General features: G+C 36.5%; 1 protein-coding gene across 4 annotated transcripts in view; it reads left to right on the top strand.

Annotated features, from left to right (window-relative positions):
* The window catches only part of Exoc6 (exocyst complex component 6), a 182,446-nt gene that overhangs the window by 110,005 nt on the left and 53,407 nt on the right, over positions 1-19,034 (top strand). For all 4 annotated transcript variants that reach the window (XM_063239365.1, XM_013143813.2, XM_063239366.1 and 1 more), the window contains one exon: positions 5,817-5,996. In XM_063239365.1, coding sequence (XP_063095435.1) covers positions 5,817-5,996 — 180 coding nt within the window. The remainder of the gene's footprint in view (positions 1-5,816; positions 5,997-19,034) is intronic.

Genomic DNA, 19,034 nt, shown 5'->3' on the forward strand with positions numbered 1-19,034 from the left:
TACATAATGTAAAAACAAAATACAAGGTGATCAACAATGGTTACCAAAATGCCTCTTGCTATCTTAAAAAGAATTGCCTATATCATTAGTTATAATAAAATTGAACAAAACAGTAAAGAACAAAACCAATAAAACTAAAACATTGGAGACATTACAAGTCTTCAAAAGTAGATAATAGTCAACCAGAATGGGCATCATAATGAATCCCACTATCTTCACAGCTATTGCCTAAACTTTCGAACCTGATACTATCAAGCAAAACAGAATAGAGGGACATCAGTTAAAACAAGATGGTGAGAGCAATACAGGGCTTTAAATCAAGATAATGGAAAGTCAAAGTGGGTTACTATAATATATCCTGCTATTTTTTTTTTATTTATTTTTCCCTTAGTTAAAAGGATAAAAATAAAAAAGTAAATAATAAAATGGAGATTGAGATAAAAGAGGGCATAACAGCAAAACAGTGCAGATCAAAACATAACCATTTAAGCAAAATAGTGTTTCACCACAAGATAATCCCGACATAAAAGTAGTTACCATATTGTCTCTTTCCTTGAAATCTTTGAGTATAACTTCGTATACTATAGCATCAAATATATCAAAACAATGTAAAACCATTTAAGAGAATGACAGTATTACAAGGTATTTAGAATCAACTAACAGAAAATGAACAATGGTTTCTGTATAATCTCCTTGTCTATAAAAGTTTTTGCTTATACTATCATACATAATAAAATCCAATAAGATACAACCTGTTTAGACCAATGGAGACAGAAGAACAAAAGCTTGATGAGATTTCAAAACAAGATGATACTAAATCAGTGTTACCTATTAAGACGTCATTTTCTCCAAAATAGCTGTTCCTATCATCCAATCTTCTCTGCCTCATTTCTGCTGAGCTCTTTTCTGTCATTAGTTGTCAGTTTGTCTTCTTCATTTTGTTTTCTACTCCATTCATTGTGGCCTCTCTGCCACTATTTGTGGATTCTTCGTATTTTTCTTTTTTAGAATATCCTGCAATATTCTCTGTAGAGTTGAATTGGTGGTCGCATATTCTCCTAGTTCCTCTTTATCCTGGAAGCACCTTGTTTTTCCATCAATTTCCAGGGATAGTTGTGCAGGATATATCAATCTTGGCTGGAGATTACTATCTTTCAAAGCTTGAATTATTTCCCCCCACACTCTTCGTGATTTGATGGTTTGTGCCAAGAAGTCTGCTGTAATTCTGATGGGTGTTCCCTTGTAAGTGATCTGTTTCTTGTCTCTGATGGCTTTTAATATTCTGTTCTTGTATTGGATTTCTGGAATTTTAATTATTATATGCCTGGGTGTTGTTCTGTTTGGGTTGTAGGTGGGTGGGGTCCTGTATGCTTCATACAACTGAGTATCTTTACCTTTTGCTAAATTAGGAAAATTCTCCTGGATTATTTCTGGGAGTAGCTTTTGTAGTTCATTTGTTTGTGTCCCTACTTCTTTTATGTTCTTAATTCTTAAGTTATAGATCCTCTTATCATCTTCTAGTCTTTGTATTATTGCTGTTTGTTTCTTTGTTATTTTTAAGAAGTTTTTCATTTCATGCTCCCATATTACAAATCTGCCCTCCAGTTCAGATAATCTGTCCTTAGTTTCTTTCAGGCTGTTATGCCAGTTTTCAATAGAGTTTTTAGTTTCCTGGTCATCTCTTTGAACCTGCTTCACATATTCTATGCTTTCTCTATTTTCTCCATCAAACAATTCTCCCCTCTTTTTCTGTTCTTCCATTCCACCATCTATTTTTTCTTGGGTGGTGCTTAGCATTTCTCTAACTATTTTGCTTATGTCTAGCTTCAGGTCATTAATAACTTCATTCCTGAAATTGTCTATGAGGCTCTGGAGATAGCGCTTTATATCTATTGGTGCCGTGTCTGCTATTGCCTGTTTCTCAGGATTCGGGGCTGAGGACCCTTTCTTGTTGCTGCCTCTTCCCATACTCTTTATTCTTTATATATGCAAGCGTATATAGACGGCCCAGCTTCCTTCCCTGTTGGCCACAGTCTGATTGCATTGTGCTGGCTAGGTGTTCCTGCCTACCACAGCTCACCAGGAAGTTGCAGAGCAGGCAGCCTATGCGGGCCTGCCCCTCCAGGTCACCTTCAGGTGCTGGCATCTGGGTTGTGCTAGCCTACTGAGTCTCAGCCAGCAGCGTCACGTAGGTTAGGCACTGCTCACCAATCCCGCTTGAGAGGGGGATACGTGACTGAAGTCACTGCAGCGCCCTGTTCTCGCAAGTCTGCCGGGTCCCAGAATGTCCTCTGTTGGAGTCTCCTAGACCATGGAAGAGTCCCAGTTTCTCTCACTCACCGCAGGTCAGTGTACAGCTCCCCGCCCGTCCTGCTTTCAACTCCGTTCACTGATTCCCGTTCTCAGAGCTTTCGCTTGTCTCTCTCCCTGCCGAGCCGATGTAGACACAGCAGCAGTGGCGGGAAACCCAAATCACGGCTTCCAATGGCATGGCCTCCAGCTTCCACACTGAGGTTTTTCTGTTCCTGTTATAACACCAGGATTGCATTCCCAGTTGGTTTCCCTCAGCCCAGTTTGTTCTTGGGTCAGCAGGGCATATCTCCACTTGGTTATGATTCCTTACTCCGCACCATTCCTGGATCCTAAGCTGGGTCTTTCAGAGAGCCTCCATAGCTGCTGCTATCTGTCCGCCATGTTCTCCCGGAAGTCGCTTTTGTTTTTTGAACATATTTTACTTGAAGCTTACTTGAAGTTTTAGCTTACTACAAGTCCAGCTTCTGGACTTCGTCATGAACCATTTCTCTTCATTACTATTTTTTCCTGTGCAAAGGTCTTATGTTCTTACTTACTTGCATAACAGCTACATTTAAAATAATTAAACATTGCCAGATGTGGAGTGCCACATTCATTTAATCCCAGCACTCAGGAGACTGTGGTGGGATGCCTTGAGTTCCAGACCAGCCTGGGCTACATAGTAAGTTTAAAGCCAGCCCGAACTATAAAAGTGAGACCCTGTCTCAAAAACTAATAAATAAATTGATTACTATAATGGGGCAACCTTTGAATCAGATTGTTTCCTTTCACTAGGGTTTGTTGTTTTGTGACTTTTCTGAACTAAATCTTAAAATCTGTATTTTTGGTCTTGTGTGGCACTGAAGTCTCTGCTTGGTTATCTTAATATTCAGCTAATGATTAGATACAGATTTTCTTAAAAGCTTAAGACCATGGAATCTCCCACTTTTGCCAAGGGATTCTATGTGCACATTGATGCGTGCTTTAAGCACTTAGGTGCTAAGTTAACAACCGCTTATATTTATACTTCCTGATTGCATAGAATTTAAAAATCAGCCATAAGTGAGTGTTTAGAGCCTTCCCAAGTCTTTTCTGATCATGTATACAGCCCTTTCTTTCACATAACCTTTTAGGTTCCTAGGAATATGCCAGTTTTTAAAAGTCCTCTAGGGACAGCTCATTTCCCAATATAATTTTTAACTCTTTCATTTAACTACTACCTTACTTGTAAGAGTGAAATTTGGCTCTTGTTTTTGATCATTACCCATGGGAAAAGGCATCTTGCATTGGACAGGCCCTGATTTAGGTCAAATAAAGACCTAATAAAGACTAAATAAAGACACTTTGCAAAGAGGGATGGAATCTTTTAGGAAACCACCAGATAGGTCAAGTAATAATAATGTATCTCTGAAGAAGCACCAATCCTATTCTGTCCCTTTTGGCAATTGATAGGCTGCTGATTTTTGCCACAGTTGTTAAGGTACTGATTTTAAAAAATGACATGCAGATGGAATGGGGGATAAGAAATAGAGATAGGTCAGAGTAAAATGCTGTCTAGCTTATGTTTTTACCAAGATTCAGCTATTTTTCTTGAATAAATGCTCCTTGGATTGTTGAAATTTTGAATTAATTTTCAGAGTTCTGAAAAAGTTGATTATTTTTTTCAGGTTTTCTTGTTGCTTTTATGGAGGAGAAAATACTTGAAGACCTTTATTCTACTGCTTTTGCTGACTTCACACTTCACTCATTTGTATGTTTTTGTTTTGTTTTGCTTTTTCATTTTTTTTTCAGGCAGGTTTTCACTGTGTATTTCAGGCTGGCCTATTGCTCATTATGGAGCCCTGGCTGTCCTTGAATTCTCCTGCCTCAGCATCCCCAGTGCTGGGATTACATCCCCAGTGTGCACTATGCCGATGTCAAATAAACCAGTTCTGCAGTTTCCCCATGATAAATTTAACAGCTGTAGGTTGTTATCACAAAACAAAGGAAAAAAATAAGAAGTCATCCTTTCTGACGGCAAATAGGACCCTTTCAAGCTGAGAGAGAAAGCCATTTCACAGATGGAGATAGGGGTGCTCTGGGACTGTGGTCCAGCTTGCATGCTTTCCTGCTGGGGAGACCCAGACTTTGCCCAACATATTCAAGTGGGGACTAGAAATAGAGGGTGTCACTTCAGCTGCGTACTTATCAATAGTTGGCCCCATTACAGGTTTCCTTGTAATTTTTAACTAATTTTAAAAATTCACTGAGTTTGGGTTAAAACCCACCACCAAATGGATCCTGACACCAATCGTAGCCCAGTCGCTCCTGGAGGCCCAGTGTCCATGCAGTCAAGACAGAAACTATTTATATTAAATAAAACCTGGCTGGATGGTGTGTCCACACTTTGACCAACCCATGGAGACAGCTCTGGCACTCAGGACCACAGAGTCATGCAGTTTGCCACATGAGAGGAAAGCAGAGGGTGAAGAGGAGAAAGTGGATGGGGGGAGGAGAGTTCTGGTTCACTTCCTGTTCCAGAGTCGAGTGGACAGCCAGTCCAGTCCTTTGTAGAGTCCATCTCCACTGGTGGCATAAAGTGTAGCCCCTGCTTCTCTGTGATTTCAGCTGCATTCGTTGCATTTGGGGAGGTCCTGCTTGTTGGCGGATATAAGGAAGACAGCATCCCAGAGCTTTCTTTGGTTGGCATCCTTAGAGCTCCTCACAGGCCTTGTTCACATGCTCTCTGTCGATGCTGTCCACCACAAAGATTAAGCCTTAAGTGTTCTGGATCACAGAGTGGGCAGATCTTGTCCTGGCCACTCACATCCCATGAGGTTAAGCCGAAGTTCTTGTATTCAGATCTTCACATTGAAACTTGTGGTAAGAACGGTGGTTGCAGTTTCATTAGGCTTCAGTTTCTACAGAATCATCTTTCCAGCAGCATCCTGGTCCACCATAAGAATTATATTTCTTTTTTGCCAAAAAGCCTCTTGGGGTTCCTGAAGATATTCCCCGTGCTGTGGATACGTGGAAGTGACCCTGGCCAGAAACCTCAGTGGGGTTCTCCAGGCATTGGTTTCCGAGCCAGGCATTGGTTTCACTCCCACAAGATGGCGGCACTAACCTGTTTCATTTTCAGTGTGGTGGTCCAGCTTAGTTTCACTTAGTAAGTTAGTGGGCAGATGTAGTGTGAATTGTTCTTAATAACTTTTGTTTTCTCATCTCTGTTTTTCTTAAGGGCCTTATTAAGTTGTGAGAACAAGTTGGGAATTAATACCTCTTAAACTGTTCAAGCACATAAAGCTAAAAAAGATGACAGTAAGGTTGAGAAAGAAAGAAGAAAAAATGTAATATATAGCTACATAAACAGAGTAGTCCCAGCAACCCCCTCCCCAGTTTTCATGGACTTTGAATAAATGATTAAAATATTAGACAAAAAAAAGTAAAATTTAGAATTTTGAGAAACTTGCAATATTATCTGCTTTGCATCTATATATATTTATAATACGCTTTGTAATGTCTTTGCTGTTTTGTCCCATCAGGATGCTCGACATGCAGCAGAAGGAGAAATATATACCAAACTTAACCAAAAAATTGATGAATTTGTTCAGCTTGCTGATTATGACTGGACATTGTCTGAGCCAGATGGAAGAGCAAGTGGTTATTTAATGGATCTAATTAACTTTTTGAGAAGTATCTTTCAGGTGTTCACTCATTTACCTGTAAGTATAATTTCAAAAAATTGTATGTGTGCTTACCAAAGCATATTTTAAAATTTAATTTCGATCTGAGATTATCTTGTTTAAATCAATTTCCAAGATTGCATATCCCGTTTTTTCCCCCTTTGAGACAGGATTTGGCTGTGTAGTTCAAGGTGGTCTTGAACTCACTGTGTAGCTCTTGAATTTATGGTGATCTACCTGTTTGAGCTTCCAGAGTGCTGGAATTACAAGTGTGTACCATGAAGGCTGCATTTTAAAAATTTCTACTGTATAAAATCAACTTGTAAGGAATCATAATTTGCAATTTGTTAGAGATTTTAATTTATTTTACTTTTTAACCAAAATAACTACAGTTCTCTTTCCCCTAAAAACAAAGCACTGTTTGATTTAAATAAACTCTAATAGATGTTTTCATAAAAGTAAATATAATCAGTGGTTTTTCTAATTAGGTAAAGCCAAGAGATTATTGGATTTTTTAAGTCAAGAAATGAAATGTAAAATAGGAGCATCTTGGTACATACTCATAGTACATCTGCATTTTGAACTTCTGTTCATAAAACAATAAAAATGATAGAACGGACATTTGAATGTAAATTGGCTGAAACATTGTATTCTTCAGGTGAAGACTGTAGAGACAAAAGGATTGGATGAACATTCCTGTATTAGTATATCTAGATATAGTAGAACTACTGTTAAAACAGGAACAGAGTAGTTTTATACAAATAAAATTTGAAGAAATTTTATTCCACGGTATGAGTTATAACTGAACATAAAGATAAAATATTTAACCTAAAATGCAAACAACTGCCTTGGAATCCAAACCGTCTCCCTTGTTTGAAATGAAAAAAAAAAGTTACATTCCTCATGCTTTACATTTTCCCTATCAGGAGTTGCTCAAAGGCTTCATTGTAATAGTTCAGGGAAGATGTTTCTAAAAAACAGTAAGAAAAATAGCTTGAAAAGATTTTAATCATGAACCTGAACCAAAGAATTTTTAGAAATTTACCCACAGATAATGATGTATTTTTTAACTGCTGTCCTTGAATTGGAAAAGGGAACTTGTAAATATAATTAATTTTTTATCAGTTGGTTTCTAAAGTGTTTTTATGTAGTATGCACTAAATAATTGTAAAATGCATTTGAATTCATTTTGTAAGTATCAATCTCCATGCTTCCAACCCAAAGCAGTCCTCAAGAATAAACAAATGCACATTAAGGCAGACACACTTTGTTTTTATGTTGTAAACTTGCATAAATTGGTGTGAAGTGATAGGTAGAAATGTTGTACATAAATGGGAGAAGATTAAGGGAGACTATATGTTAGAAATGTTGGGGGTAAATGCTGCATCTCAGAAGGCTAACGTCCTGGAGGGAAAGCCTACTTTGTTATACTCTGAAGACATTGCGAAACAGATTTCTTGGTCTAACCAGGTCACTCATCTTGTCTGTGATAATATTTTCTATGGTATTAAATGAGTCCTTCTATGCTATGCTTTTATATCATCTGAAATAGGTTTTTCCAAAAAAGATACAGAAGTTTGTTCAGTGTAGCTCAACAAATTCAATAATAAATACAGGGGAAATGTCCCCACAACATTAGGTTCTTGTTCAAGAATGAGCTAAAAGCAAAATTTCCAAGCAATAATATTGTTATTGACCATAATGAAAGTTAATCGCAGTTGGTAGAATATTTGTATTATGCCTTAGCATATTAATACTCTGAAACTCTGAAACTGTAAAATATACTCAACTTGACCATTTTCTTTCAAAGAACAGAAGTTACTAAATGCATTTGTTTTCTAAACAAAACATGGCATTTTGTAAATCATCATTTTATTTTATATATTTTAAGCTGGAACTGATTACTTTTTGAGTGTACTGTTCAACTCAGGTAGAGAGGGGTCAATTCTGGACTCTTTCAATCCTCAAAGAGTTTTTGGGAGATATTTTTATATCATATTCAGTTCCATGTCAGTCACCTGAAGCAGAACTCACTATCCTGCTTACAGATATGAGAGGCTAAGTAATAGGTCTAGTTTTGGCCCCTCTCCCTGTGTTACATTTTGGCAGTGTTTAGAAATAGTGGGAGGAGTTAAGGGTCCATGGAAGTTGTGAAACTAAGGGCCACTCTTACAAACAATGCAAATGTTGGCCAATAGTGCAAAAATTGGACAGAAAGTAGATTTTTTGGGACAAAGATGGCTGTCTTACCTCCCCTACTCTATAACAACCCATGTTTGAACGTTTTTAAATTAAAACTTCTACCCTTCACTTTGCTGAGTAGTTTTTGTCATCCCTATCACTGCTGGAAAGAAATGTTTTCCAAATCAAAGATTGTCATGGTGTACAGTTGTTGATCACTTTGCCCAGTACAAGTTTGAGTGGGCCCAGAAATGTTACAATCTGCTTAATAGGACATTTTCTCTATTTACAAGATATCAGGATGGTAGGAACTAATAGCATTATAATTTTTATGGAGCTCAGGTAAAGAAATCTGTCATATTCAAAGATTGTGGTAGTAGTAGAGAGCTGTAAGATTTGGAGAATACCAGTAATATCCACTTCACATCTTATTCCAGGGTTAGATAAGTGAGCATGTTGGTATATTTATCCTTCCCTTGTTTCTCTTTAAGAGTTAGCCAGTGGGCATGGAAGAGTAAAGAACTTTCTTATCTCTAAATCAGTAGTGTCAAACCTATGGCATAAGCCACAGTTGACTGTTCATATCATTGAAAGCTGGAAAAGCTTACCTATTCATCTGCACTTCCTTGTGCTCTATCTGGAAAGCCACGCTAAATAGTTAAGCTAAATAGTCAAAGTTTATAGTAATTACAATTATTTCTTCGTTACCCAAAATATTAAACTGGCCTTTCAATGTGTTATCTGTCTCGAGGGAACTTGCCTTTTTATGACTCATTTAGAGCTTATTAATCTTTTATTGCTCCTAAGAGTGTGGGTACTGAAGAGAGGAGGTCATAGGGTTGGTTCTAGATTTAGAAAGATTTATGTTTGAGTCTTAGATTTGTGATTTACTAATTATGAGATCTTGCTTAACCTCTCAGCGTCTTTCCTTCCACAAAATAAGCATAATCAATTTTTCCCATAGGATTATCACAGGATGAATTAAAATGGTATGTAGAAAAGCTACCTGGTAGGATGCTTGGCATAAAGTTGGCACTATTTTTGTTGTTGTTTTGATACAGGGAATCAAACTCAGGACCTTGCACTTGCCATTCAGGCACTGTGCCACTGAGCTATATCCCTGACCCAAAATTGACGCTATTAATAAACATTAGCTTTGTCTTCTTCCTCTACTAGAATATTAGGGCCCTGTTAGTGGCTTTTCACCTTTTTTTCTTGTTATATTTATGCTTATGTTTGTAGATTGCTTCCATTTTAAATTTTATTTACATAATATAGCCATTTAAAAGTTTTATATTAATTATGAAAGACATTAGTATTTACAGTAAATGGTTGTGAAATCTGATTGTGTGAAGTATAGCTTGTTTTATTCCCAAGTTACTACCCTTGGAAATTGGCTGTTTCACTACTATTTCAAATGTATAAGTAACCCTTCTTCTTAATAATAATATAGCTAAGTATAGAGAATAAAACAAAAATTATTGTGTTAAAGGGTAATAACTGTACAAAATATTTTGGTAGTATTTTACAAGCTATTTTTTTCTGTGCATTTATGACATGAAATTGAAGCCTGACTTGCAAGCAAGTTTTGCTTTGGAGGTGAGATTTTATACAAACCAGAAAATTTAAAACCAGGAGAATTTTTAAAAAACACTCATTTTCCATCTGTATGAATAGAAACAAATAAATATTTGAGAAGCTTGTACATCTGGTCATTCTCCATGACTGCCATTGGAACTGAGTTAACATTTTACTGTGAACTTATTACCCAAAGACTCCAGCATTAATCTGTTTCTGGAAAACAAAGCTAAGATTTAGTTCTGTCATAAACACTTATCATGTGTTTACCTCAATAAAGGTATTTTACTGATTTATAATTATTTGTACTGGGGACTTAGCTCAGCAGCACAAGCACCTGCCTGGCAAGCACAAGGTCATGAGTTTGATCCCCAGTACAAAAAAAAAAAAATCTCTTGAGTTATAACCACTAAGAACTATAAGTAAATGACAGTGAGTTTTTAATTTCTTCACATGTATTTATCCACAGAAGCAACCCAATTTATCTAAATGTTTATACTGAAAAATGATCACATTCTATAAAAGTAAATAGGGGATTTTACATGATAAATATGTCCTTTAAAAATTTTTTTTAGAAACTCTCCATTATTACCTTTAACTATTAAGTAAGCTTCTCTGTTTACTCCAGAGGCATTACATTTGTAGGCAAATCTGATTTCTATTTTAATTTTAAATGTCAACACTTTTTATATTTATTTTCTTAAGCATTTCATTAATACTATAAAATAGTAATTTTCTGTTGTAAGAAGTAAATTGCAAAAATTAACTTAACTGAAAATGAATATACTTTTATTTTGTAATTTCAGTCCTTTTAGGCACTTATTAAATTGGTATCTCAGTTACCTAAATTCTTGAGATGGGCAGGGTGCTATGTGCCTGTAATCCCAGCACTTGGGAGGCTAAGGCAGGAAATCACTGGAGTTCAAAACCAGCCCCAACTACAGTGGAACTCTATCTCAAAAAGACAAAAAAAAAAAAAAAGCCTAAATTCTGATCAGTCTTGAAGAGAAATTTACTTTGTAAGTTGTCTTCTGACAACTACATATTTATACCATAGCATACTTAGATACTTCTGCTAGTAAACATTGTAGAAAATATTCTGAGTTGCTCTGAGGACCTGCTTGGAAGAAACAGTAACAGAAGGGCTTTCAGAAGAAAGCAGTTTTTAGAACGAAGTTATAGAGGATTGAGTGAGAGAATTTAAAACCTGACCCATAAGCAACAAATCAGAGAGATATAAATGGAAGTAACTAAAATGGAATTTTCTCAGTCTGTGGTCTACATGTATCTATATGTGTTATATTAGTGTACATACAGGCATATGCACAGTTGTATATCTTACTCTTTAGCAAAGATAGAGTTGAAACAGACTAGATGATAGATCATTGGTCCAGACTTCCTTAGCAAAGTACCATCTTGAATAGGAAGATTCAATACTAAGAACAAGTGAAGGTGTAGATTTGGCAGTTTTACTATCAGAGGGCAACAGAGAATTCAGGTTTAGAAATTTACCTGAGTTTTTGCAGGTAGGAATAGTAAAGACTTAGGAATTTAAATGATATCTTTTGCTGTTAGTCTGCATTTTTTAATAGGAAGAAAAATGTAGCAGATACTTTTCCCCTGAAGTAAGTGAACAAAAGGTGAAATAAAGGAAAAAGAAAAGGTACTGAAATATATGGATAAAAGATTAAGTTACAATTAATTGCCTTTTATTATGAGTAGAAAAAGACAAAAAGGAGGTCAAATCCCTGAGTCTAAAGGAGGTGGTAGAGAAAGACGTTAGAGGACTTTCCTGTGCAAGACAAAATTTGGTGATGCTAACGAACGTCTTTTTTTTTCTTTTGTTTACCTGTTTAAGGAGAGAGTGATTTTGGAGAGAGGTGATGGTAGAACTAATAAAAGGGGGAATAACTTTGGTGCATTCATATTTACAGGGTGTTTGGAGGTCAGTAGTTATATCAGAAAATGGAACAGGCCGAAATGCTGATAAATACACAAAATTTGGACATGGTACTATAATTCAAAAAATTAAGAGATCAGTCTTTGCAGAGGACAGTGCCACCAAAGGAGCATGTTCATACTTGTAATATATCTAGATGAGAAGGGTCATCATGGCAGCTGAGACAGGGTTTCACTGTATAGTCTAGGGCAGTTTTGAACTCATGGAGATCCTCTTGCCTCAGTCTCCTGAGTGCCAGGATTACATATATGCCCCCAACCCCACCTGGCAAACTACTTTTTAATCACTTCTTTTTCTTTTGTTTTTCTTAATTTTATTTAAGGAGAAAAAAGAAAAAAAAAAACAGAAAAAGGGTACAAATTATACAGAATTTCAGAAAAAAATAAACAGTAGGAAATCACTAGTCAATAAATTACATATTGTCATCTTAGAAATAGTTGTTCAAGTTATAAAATTAAAGCATATAGAGTGGATATTCAAACAGTGGACTGCAAACAGTTCTGTCCAATGATCCACTAAAACTCAGTAATATGGTTACCTGTCTTATACACTTAAATATACATGCAGTTATCTCCTTTAGAGCACTTTCTTTTCCTCTCTTTTGTACAGTGACAATTACACATTTTGGGTTTTATTATTCCAACTGTTCTTATTACTTTTTTTTGAAGAGAGTAAAATCAAATGTGACATAACAGAACAGAGTCAGTCAAATCAAAAGAATGGACATAATACATAATGTAAAAACAAAATACAAGGTGATCAACAATGGTTACCAAAATGCCTCTTGCTATCTTAAAAATAATTGCCTATATCATTAGTTATAATAAAATTGAACAAAACAGTAAAGAACAAAACCAATAAAACTAAAACACTGGAGACATTACAAGTCTTCAAAAGAAGATAATAGTCAACCAGAATGGGCATCATAATGAATCTTATTGTCTTCACAGTTGTTGCCTATACTTTCAAACTTGGTACTATCAAGCAAAACAGAATAGAGGAAAATCAGTCAAAACAAGATGGTGAGAGCAATACAGGGTTTCAAATCAAGTTAATAGGAAATCAAAGTGGGTTACTATAATACATCCTGCTATTTTTTATTTATTTTCCCCTTAATTAAAAGGATAAAAATGAAAAAGTAAATAATAAAAAAAAGGAGATTGAGATAAAAGAGGGCATAACAACAAAACAGCACAGGTCAAAACATAACCATTTAAGTAAAATAGTGTTTCACCACAAGATAATCCCAATATAAAAGTAGTTACCATAGTGTCTCTTTCCTTGAAATTTTTGAGTGTAACTTCGTGTACTGTAGCATCAAACATATCCAGACAATGTAAAACCATTCAAGAGAATGACAGCATTACAGGGTATTTAGACTCCACTAACAGAAAATGAACAATGGTTTCTGTATAATCTCCTTGTCTATAAAAGTTTTTGTTTATATTATCACATATAATAAAATCCAATAAGATGCAACATGTTAAGACTGATGGAGACAGAAGAATGAAAGCTTGATGGGACTTCAAAACAAAGTGATATTAAATCAGCACTAGCTATTATGATGTCTTGTTTTCTCCAAAATAGCTGTTCCTACCATCCAACCTTCTCTGCCTCATTTCTGTTGAAGAGAGTAAAATCAAATGTGACATAACAGAACAGAGTCAATCAAATCAAAAGCTTGAAAGAAAGCTTTTGATTAGTCATTAGTTGTCAGTTTGTCTTCTTCATTTCGCTTTCTGCTCCATTCATTGTGGCCTCTCTGCCACTGTTTCTGGAATCTTGGTATTTTTCTTTTTTAGAATATCCTGCAGTATTCTCTGTAGAGTTGAATTGATGGTTGCAAATTCCCCTGGTTCCTCTTTATCCTGGAAGAACCTTGTTTTTCTAGCAATTTCTAGGGACAGTTGTGCAGGATATATCAATCTTGGCTGGAGGTTATTATCTTTCAAAGCTTGAATTATTTCCCCCCACACTCTTCGTGATTTGATGGTTTGTGCTGAGAAGTCTGCTGTAATTCTGATGGGTGTTCCCTCGTAAGTGATCTGTTTCTTGTCTCTGACGGCTTTTAATATTCTGTTCTTGTATTGGATTTCTGGAATTTTAATTATTATATGCCTGGGTGTAGCTTTGGGTTGTAGGTGGCTGGGGTCCTGTATGCCTCATACATCTGAGTATCTTTACCTTTTGCTAAATTAGGGAAATTCTCCTGGATTATTTCTCTGAATAGCTTTTGTAGTTCACTTGTGTCCCTACTTCTTCTTTTATGTTCTTAATTCTTAAGTTATAGATCCTCTTATCATCTTCTAGTCTTTGTATTATTGCTGTTTGTTTTCTTGTTATTTTTAAGAAGTTTTTCATTTCATGCTCCCACCTTACAAATCTGCCCTCCACTTCAGATAATCTATACTTAGTTTCTTTCAAGCTGTAATGCCAGCTTTCAATAGAGTTTTTAGTTTTCTGGTAATCTCTTTGAGCCTGCTTCACGTATTCTATGTTTTCTCTGTTTTCTCCATCAAACAATTCTCCCTTCTTTTTCTGTTCTTCCATTCCACCATCTGTTTTTTCTTGGGCGGTGCTTAGCATTTCTCTAACTATTCTACTTATTTGTTGCTTTATTTCATTAAATACTTCATTTTTGAACTTGTCTATGAGGCTCCGGAGATATCGCTTTATGTCTATTGGTGCCGTGTCTGATATTGCATGTTTTCTGTCCTCATTCTTCTTTGCATTTACCTTTCCTGGATCAGTGTTCTCAGAATTGGGGACTAAGGACCCTTTCTTATTGCTCCCTCTTCCCATACTTTTTGTTCCTTCCATACAAGTGTATCTAGGAAGCCCAGTTTTTTTTTCTCTTTGTCTGTTACAGTTTGTTTGAATCCATCAGCTAGGTGTTCCCACCCACTGCAGTGTACTAGGGAGACACAGACTTGGGCAGCCTCTGCTGGGCACGCCCCTCCAGGTCAGTCAACCTACTGAAGGCTTCACCGCTAGGGTGCACCGCCAGACGCTGGGACCTGGTTTGGCCTAGCCTACTGGGTCTTAGTTTGTGGCGTCACCAGGCCTAGTGCTCCCCACCAATCCCGCTTGAGAGAGGAATATGTGACTAAAGTCGCTGCAGCATCCTGTTCCAGCTAGTCTGCCCAGTCCCAGAATGTCCTCTGTTGGAGTCTCCTAGTCTATGAAAGGGTTCCCGTTCCTCTCACTCACTGCAGGTTGATGCAGGGCTCCCTGCCAGTCCTGCTCTCAACTCCGTTTGGTTTGCTGATTACCGCTCTCAGAGGTTTCATGTCTCTCTCCCTGCTGTGCTGATTGGGACGCAGCAGCGGCAGCAGGAAATTCAAATTGCGGCTTCCAGAGGTGCGGGTTCCAGCTTCCATGGTGTGCTTTTATCTGTTCCTGTTATAGCATCAGGATTACATTTCCAGTTGGTTTCTCTCAGCGTAGTTCGTTCCTGGGTCGGCAGGGTATATCTCCCCTTGCTTAGGACTCCTCACACCGCATCATTCCTGGATTCTAAGCTGGCTGTCTCAGAGAGCCTCTGTGGCTGCTGTTGTCTGTCCTCCATGTTCTCCCAGAAGTTGATAATGTGATCTTTCACTTCTTTTTCTTTAATCTGGGAAAATGTAGCCTTTGTGTGAAAGCTATCATCCTATCTTGTATGGAAATCAGTGTATTAGATGGACCCTTGAAATTAAAAACTTTGGAAGCAGAATTGACAAATATCTGTAATAGATGTTACAAGAATTTATTCTTTACTCAGAATATTGACTGTTATTTTCAAGTTTATTTCTTAAAAAAATAATAGCTTATGTCCATCATCCCCTTCCCACTCTTTTTTAAAAATATGTCCCCTTCTTTCTCTTGGTGTATTTTCATTATTCTTTTAAAATTCTATCCCAGATATCCCTTCAGCTGGAAGTAATGCTAATAGTATCCATATCAACGCCATTCTTATGATCTAGGTGTTAGATCCATGCAATTACTTATTCAGAAGCACCTTGTTATTCAGGATGACTGTATACCAAAACTTACAACCCTCAAACTTGAAGATACTACTGTTAAATAATTTCAGAAAAAGTTATGTAGTAAAATTAAAAACCATAGACCTTAATAAGAGTTACTTCATCCATGTCAACTAACAGAAAACAGCAAAGCCACATCAAGTTGAGGAAGTTGGACTTTGACAAAACCCATCTTTCAGTGTACTCTTACTCCAGTGTACTCATTTTCTAGAATGTATTTTTCAGATGTGAGCCTCAACAAATGAAGCTTAACTTGTAAATATAAATCCTTAAATGAATTATGATCTACTCTGTACTATGTTTTTAATAATGTTTTACTTGTGTCTATGTTTGTAATACGTCAGCTAAGCATAAATTAATAAGAGCCACTTGGCTTGGGTGACTTTTGTACAACTTAATTATCATGTGGAAACTACCTCTATTGTCTAATTTATTAGTAGTTCTGGCAGGATCTTAGGAAATTGTAAATTATACCAAGGGCATAAAATACAAATTTTAATTTTTTATGGCCCAGACACTATGCTGGGTACTTAATAAAGAAATAAGCATATGGCTTTGCTATTATAGAATGGTTACTTTAATAATAACTTTTGGTATGCAGCAGTTTTATTTTTACTTGAGTTCTATGAATCATCTGTGCCCCCAGAGTCAGTCATAAGGACAGTGATGTTCATCTTAAGCTCCTTAATTTGCCAAGCAAGAAGAGTTATAGGGGCTTAATACTTAATCACTTACCTATTTAAACATACCTATATAATCAATAACATGGAAATGAGACATTTTACAATGTTGACCTCACTGGACTTTTACAGCTCTGTTTGTCCTTGCATTCTCTTTTTGCCTTTTAAAATTAGAATTTGAAGATATTGTGGGACTGCCAGAACAGCAGCAGTGATTCCAGAAAACTAAAAGTGTAGATACTACATGCCATCTAAATCCATGTTCAAAAGTGTTTTTAAAAAAGGCTGCCAAAGTTTGATGAGCTCTGTGATTGGGATAAGAAATGTCATAGTCACTTTCTTGCCACAGAGACACAATCTGAACAGCATGCTAAAGAGGGAGAGATTTATTTGGCTCACAGTTTCAATCTGTAGTCAGCTGGCTCCAACGCAGATGGATATCCTTTCAGCTGGAAGCAAAATTGGATGGATATGGTATAGGAAAAGGTGCTTAACCTGTCACAGTAGCCAGAGAGCAGAGAGAAACAGAAAGAGAGACAGACACACAGAGACAGAGAGACAGTGACAGAGACAGACAGAGAAGTGAAGCCAGGGACAAGAATAAACTCTTCTAAAAGATGACCTATTTAATAAATGGTGCTGGAAAAACTGACTTTCTACATGCTGAAGACTAAAACTAGACCCATATCTCTCACCATGCATTAACTAAAGTCAGACTATTGGGAGAGAAAGTAGGTAGAAATATTGAGGTCATAGGTGTAGGTAGAGAATTCATGAACAAAACACAGACTGCATGGAAAAATACTTCAAAGAATCAACAACTGGGATCTCATTAAAAAGCTTTTGTACATCAAAAGAAATCACTAACAGAGTGAAAAGACAACCTATGGAATGGGGGAAAAATTTAGCCAGTTATCCCACAGAGAAAGGACTTATATCTAAAATATTAAGAATTTTTAAAAAATTAGGCCCCCCAAATTTAAAGATCCAACCCAAAAATGGACATCTGAGATGAATACAAACATCTTAGGTGAAGAAACACAACAAATAAACATATGAAAAAATGTACAATATCATTGGTCATTTGAGAGATGCAAATTAAAATAATACTAAGATTCTGTCTCCAGAAGAGTGGCTATCAAGAAATCAGCTAACAAATGCGGGAGAGGCTATGGGAACCCTTCTCCCATCAACTGTTGGTGGGAGTGCAGACTGGTGCATCCACTGTGGAAATCAGTCCAGAGATTCCTCAGAGAACTAGGACTAGAGATCCCACTTAACCCAGCTATTTCCATTTGGGTATCTTCCTGGAAGAGTTTAAAATATCATACCATAGCAATATATGTGCACCCATGTTCATAACAGAACAATTTGCAATAGCTAAATCTTGGAAACAAGCCCATTGACTGAGGAATGGATAAAAAAGGATGTGGTCTTTTATTGCAATGGAGAGCTACTTAGCCGTGAAGAAGGATAAAGCTGAGACTTTTATAAGTAAATAGATGAACTTGAGACCATACTCATAAGTGAAATAAATCAGACTGACTTGTGTAAATATCATATTGTCTCTGCTGTGAGAAACTAAAATAGTAATAAGGTTCAAAATGTATAATAGGTCTATGAAGTGGGAAGAAGTTTTTCAAAAGGAAAAAATAACTAGTGCAGGGGAAAAGGGAAAGGAAGGAAGGGGAAAGGAAAAAAATACAAGATAGTTATACTAGCAGTTGCTCTTAGTTCACTAAAAAGCAAGATTTGTGCTAATAACACAAATTTTTTTTTTTTTGTAGTACCAAGAATTAAACTCAAGACCTCATGCTTGCCAGGCAGGAGATGTGCTGGTGAGCTCAATCTCTAGCCCTGGAGAATTTTTTAATACCCATATCTTGTTCTCTGAGAAGCTGTTTTAAAGATAACAATATTCAGTATATTAACTATTGTTATTCTGTCATTTTGTTATGAAAGTTTTACTTTTTTTCATTTAAAAAATAGAATAAAGTCTTCCAGGTCATGCACCCAATGATGTACCTTCAACTACACCTTGTCAGCAAGCCAACTATACCACATCTATAATTCACTCACCTTCCAAAAAGCCCACCTCTGAATACTTGATACTTTTGGGGGCCATTTACATCTGAACCAAAAGGAATACATTTTGAAAGAACCAGAAATGTGCCATATACTATAAGTAGTCCTGAAGTTTTCTCACTTTGGGAAAAACTTTTGCTTTAACTTTATATTCTGTCCAATAGGCCTCCCACCATGTGTGTTTCAAGAGCAAGTATTTGTGTTACTGTTTCATATTCTTACAAGTGAGCATTGTTAGGAGGAGGGAAAAAAGCATAAAAGGGAAAAATGGGAATTCATACTTAACTGAGGACTGTGGTTCACTGATATGCTAACATCAGGACAGAAAGTGAATATAGGAAATATAAAAATAGAAAAGGCTGGCAGACTGTAATCCTCGCATTTGGGAGGCTGAAACAGGATTGTTGTGAGCTCGAGACCGGCCTGAATTACAAAGTGAGTTCAAGGCCAGCTTAAACTGCATAGCAAGACCTTGTCTCAAAAAATATATACACATTTTGGAGAAGTTTGAGGATGTTTTAGTGAGTTTATTTTGAGAGACTGATGCATTAGTTGGCTTGAGCTCAAC

Source organism: Cavia porcellus, unplaced genomic scaffold (genome assembly GCF_034190915.1).
Source record: "Cavia porcellus strain 051 isolate PalLab524CR breed Dunkin Hartley unplaced genomic scaffold, mCavPor4.1 scaffold_28, whole genome shotgun sequence".
NCBI lineage: Eukaryota > Metazoa > Chordata > Mammalia > Rodentia > Caviidae > Cavia > Cavia porcellus.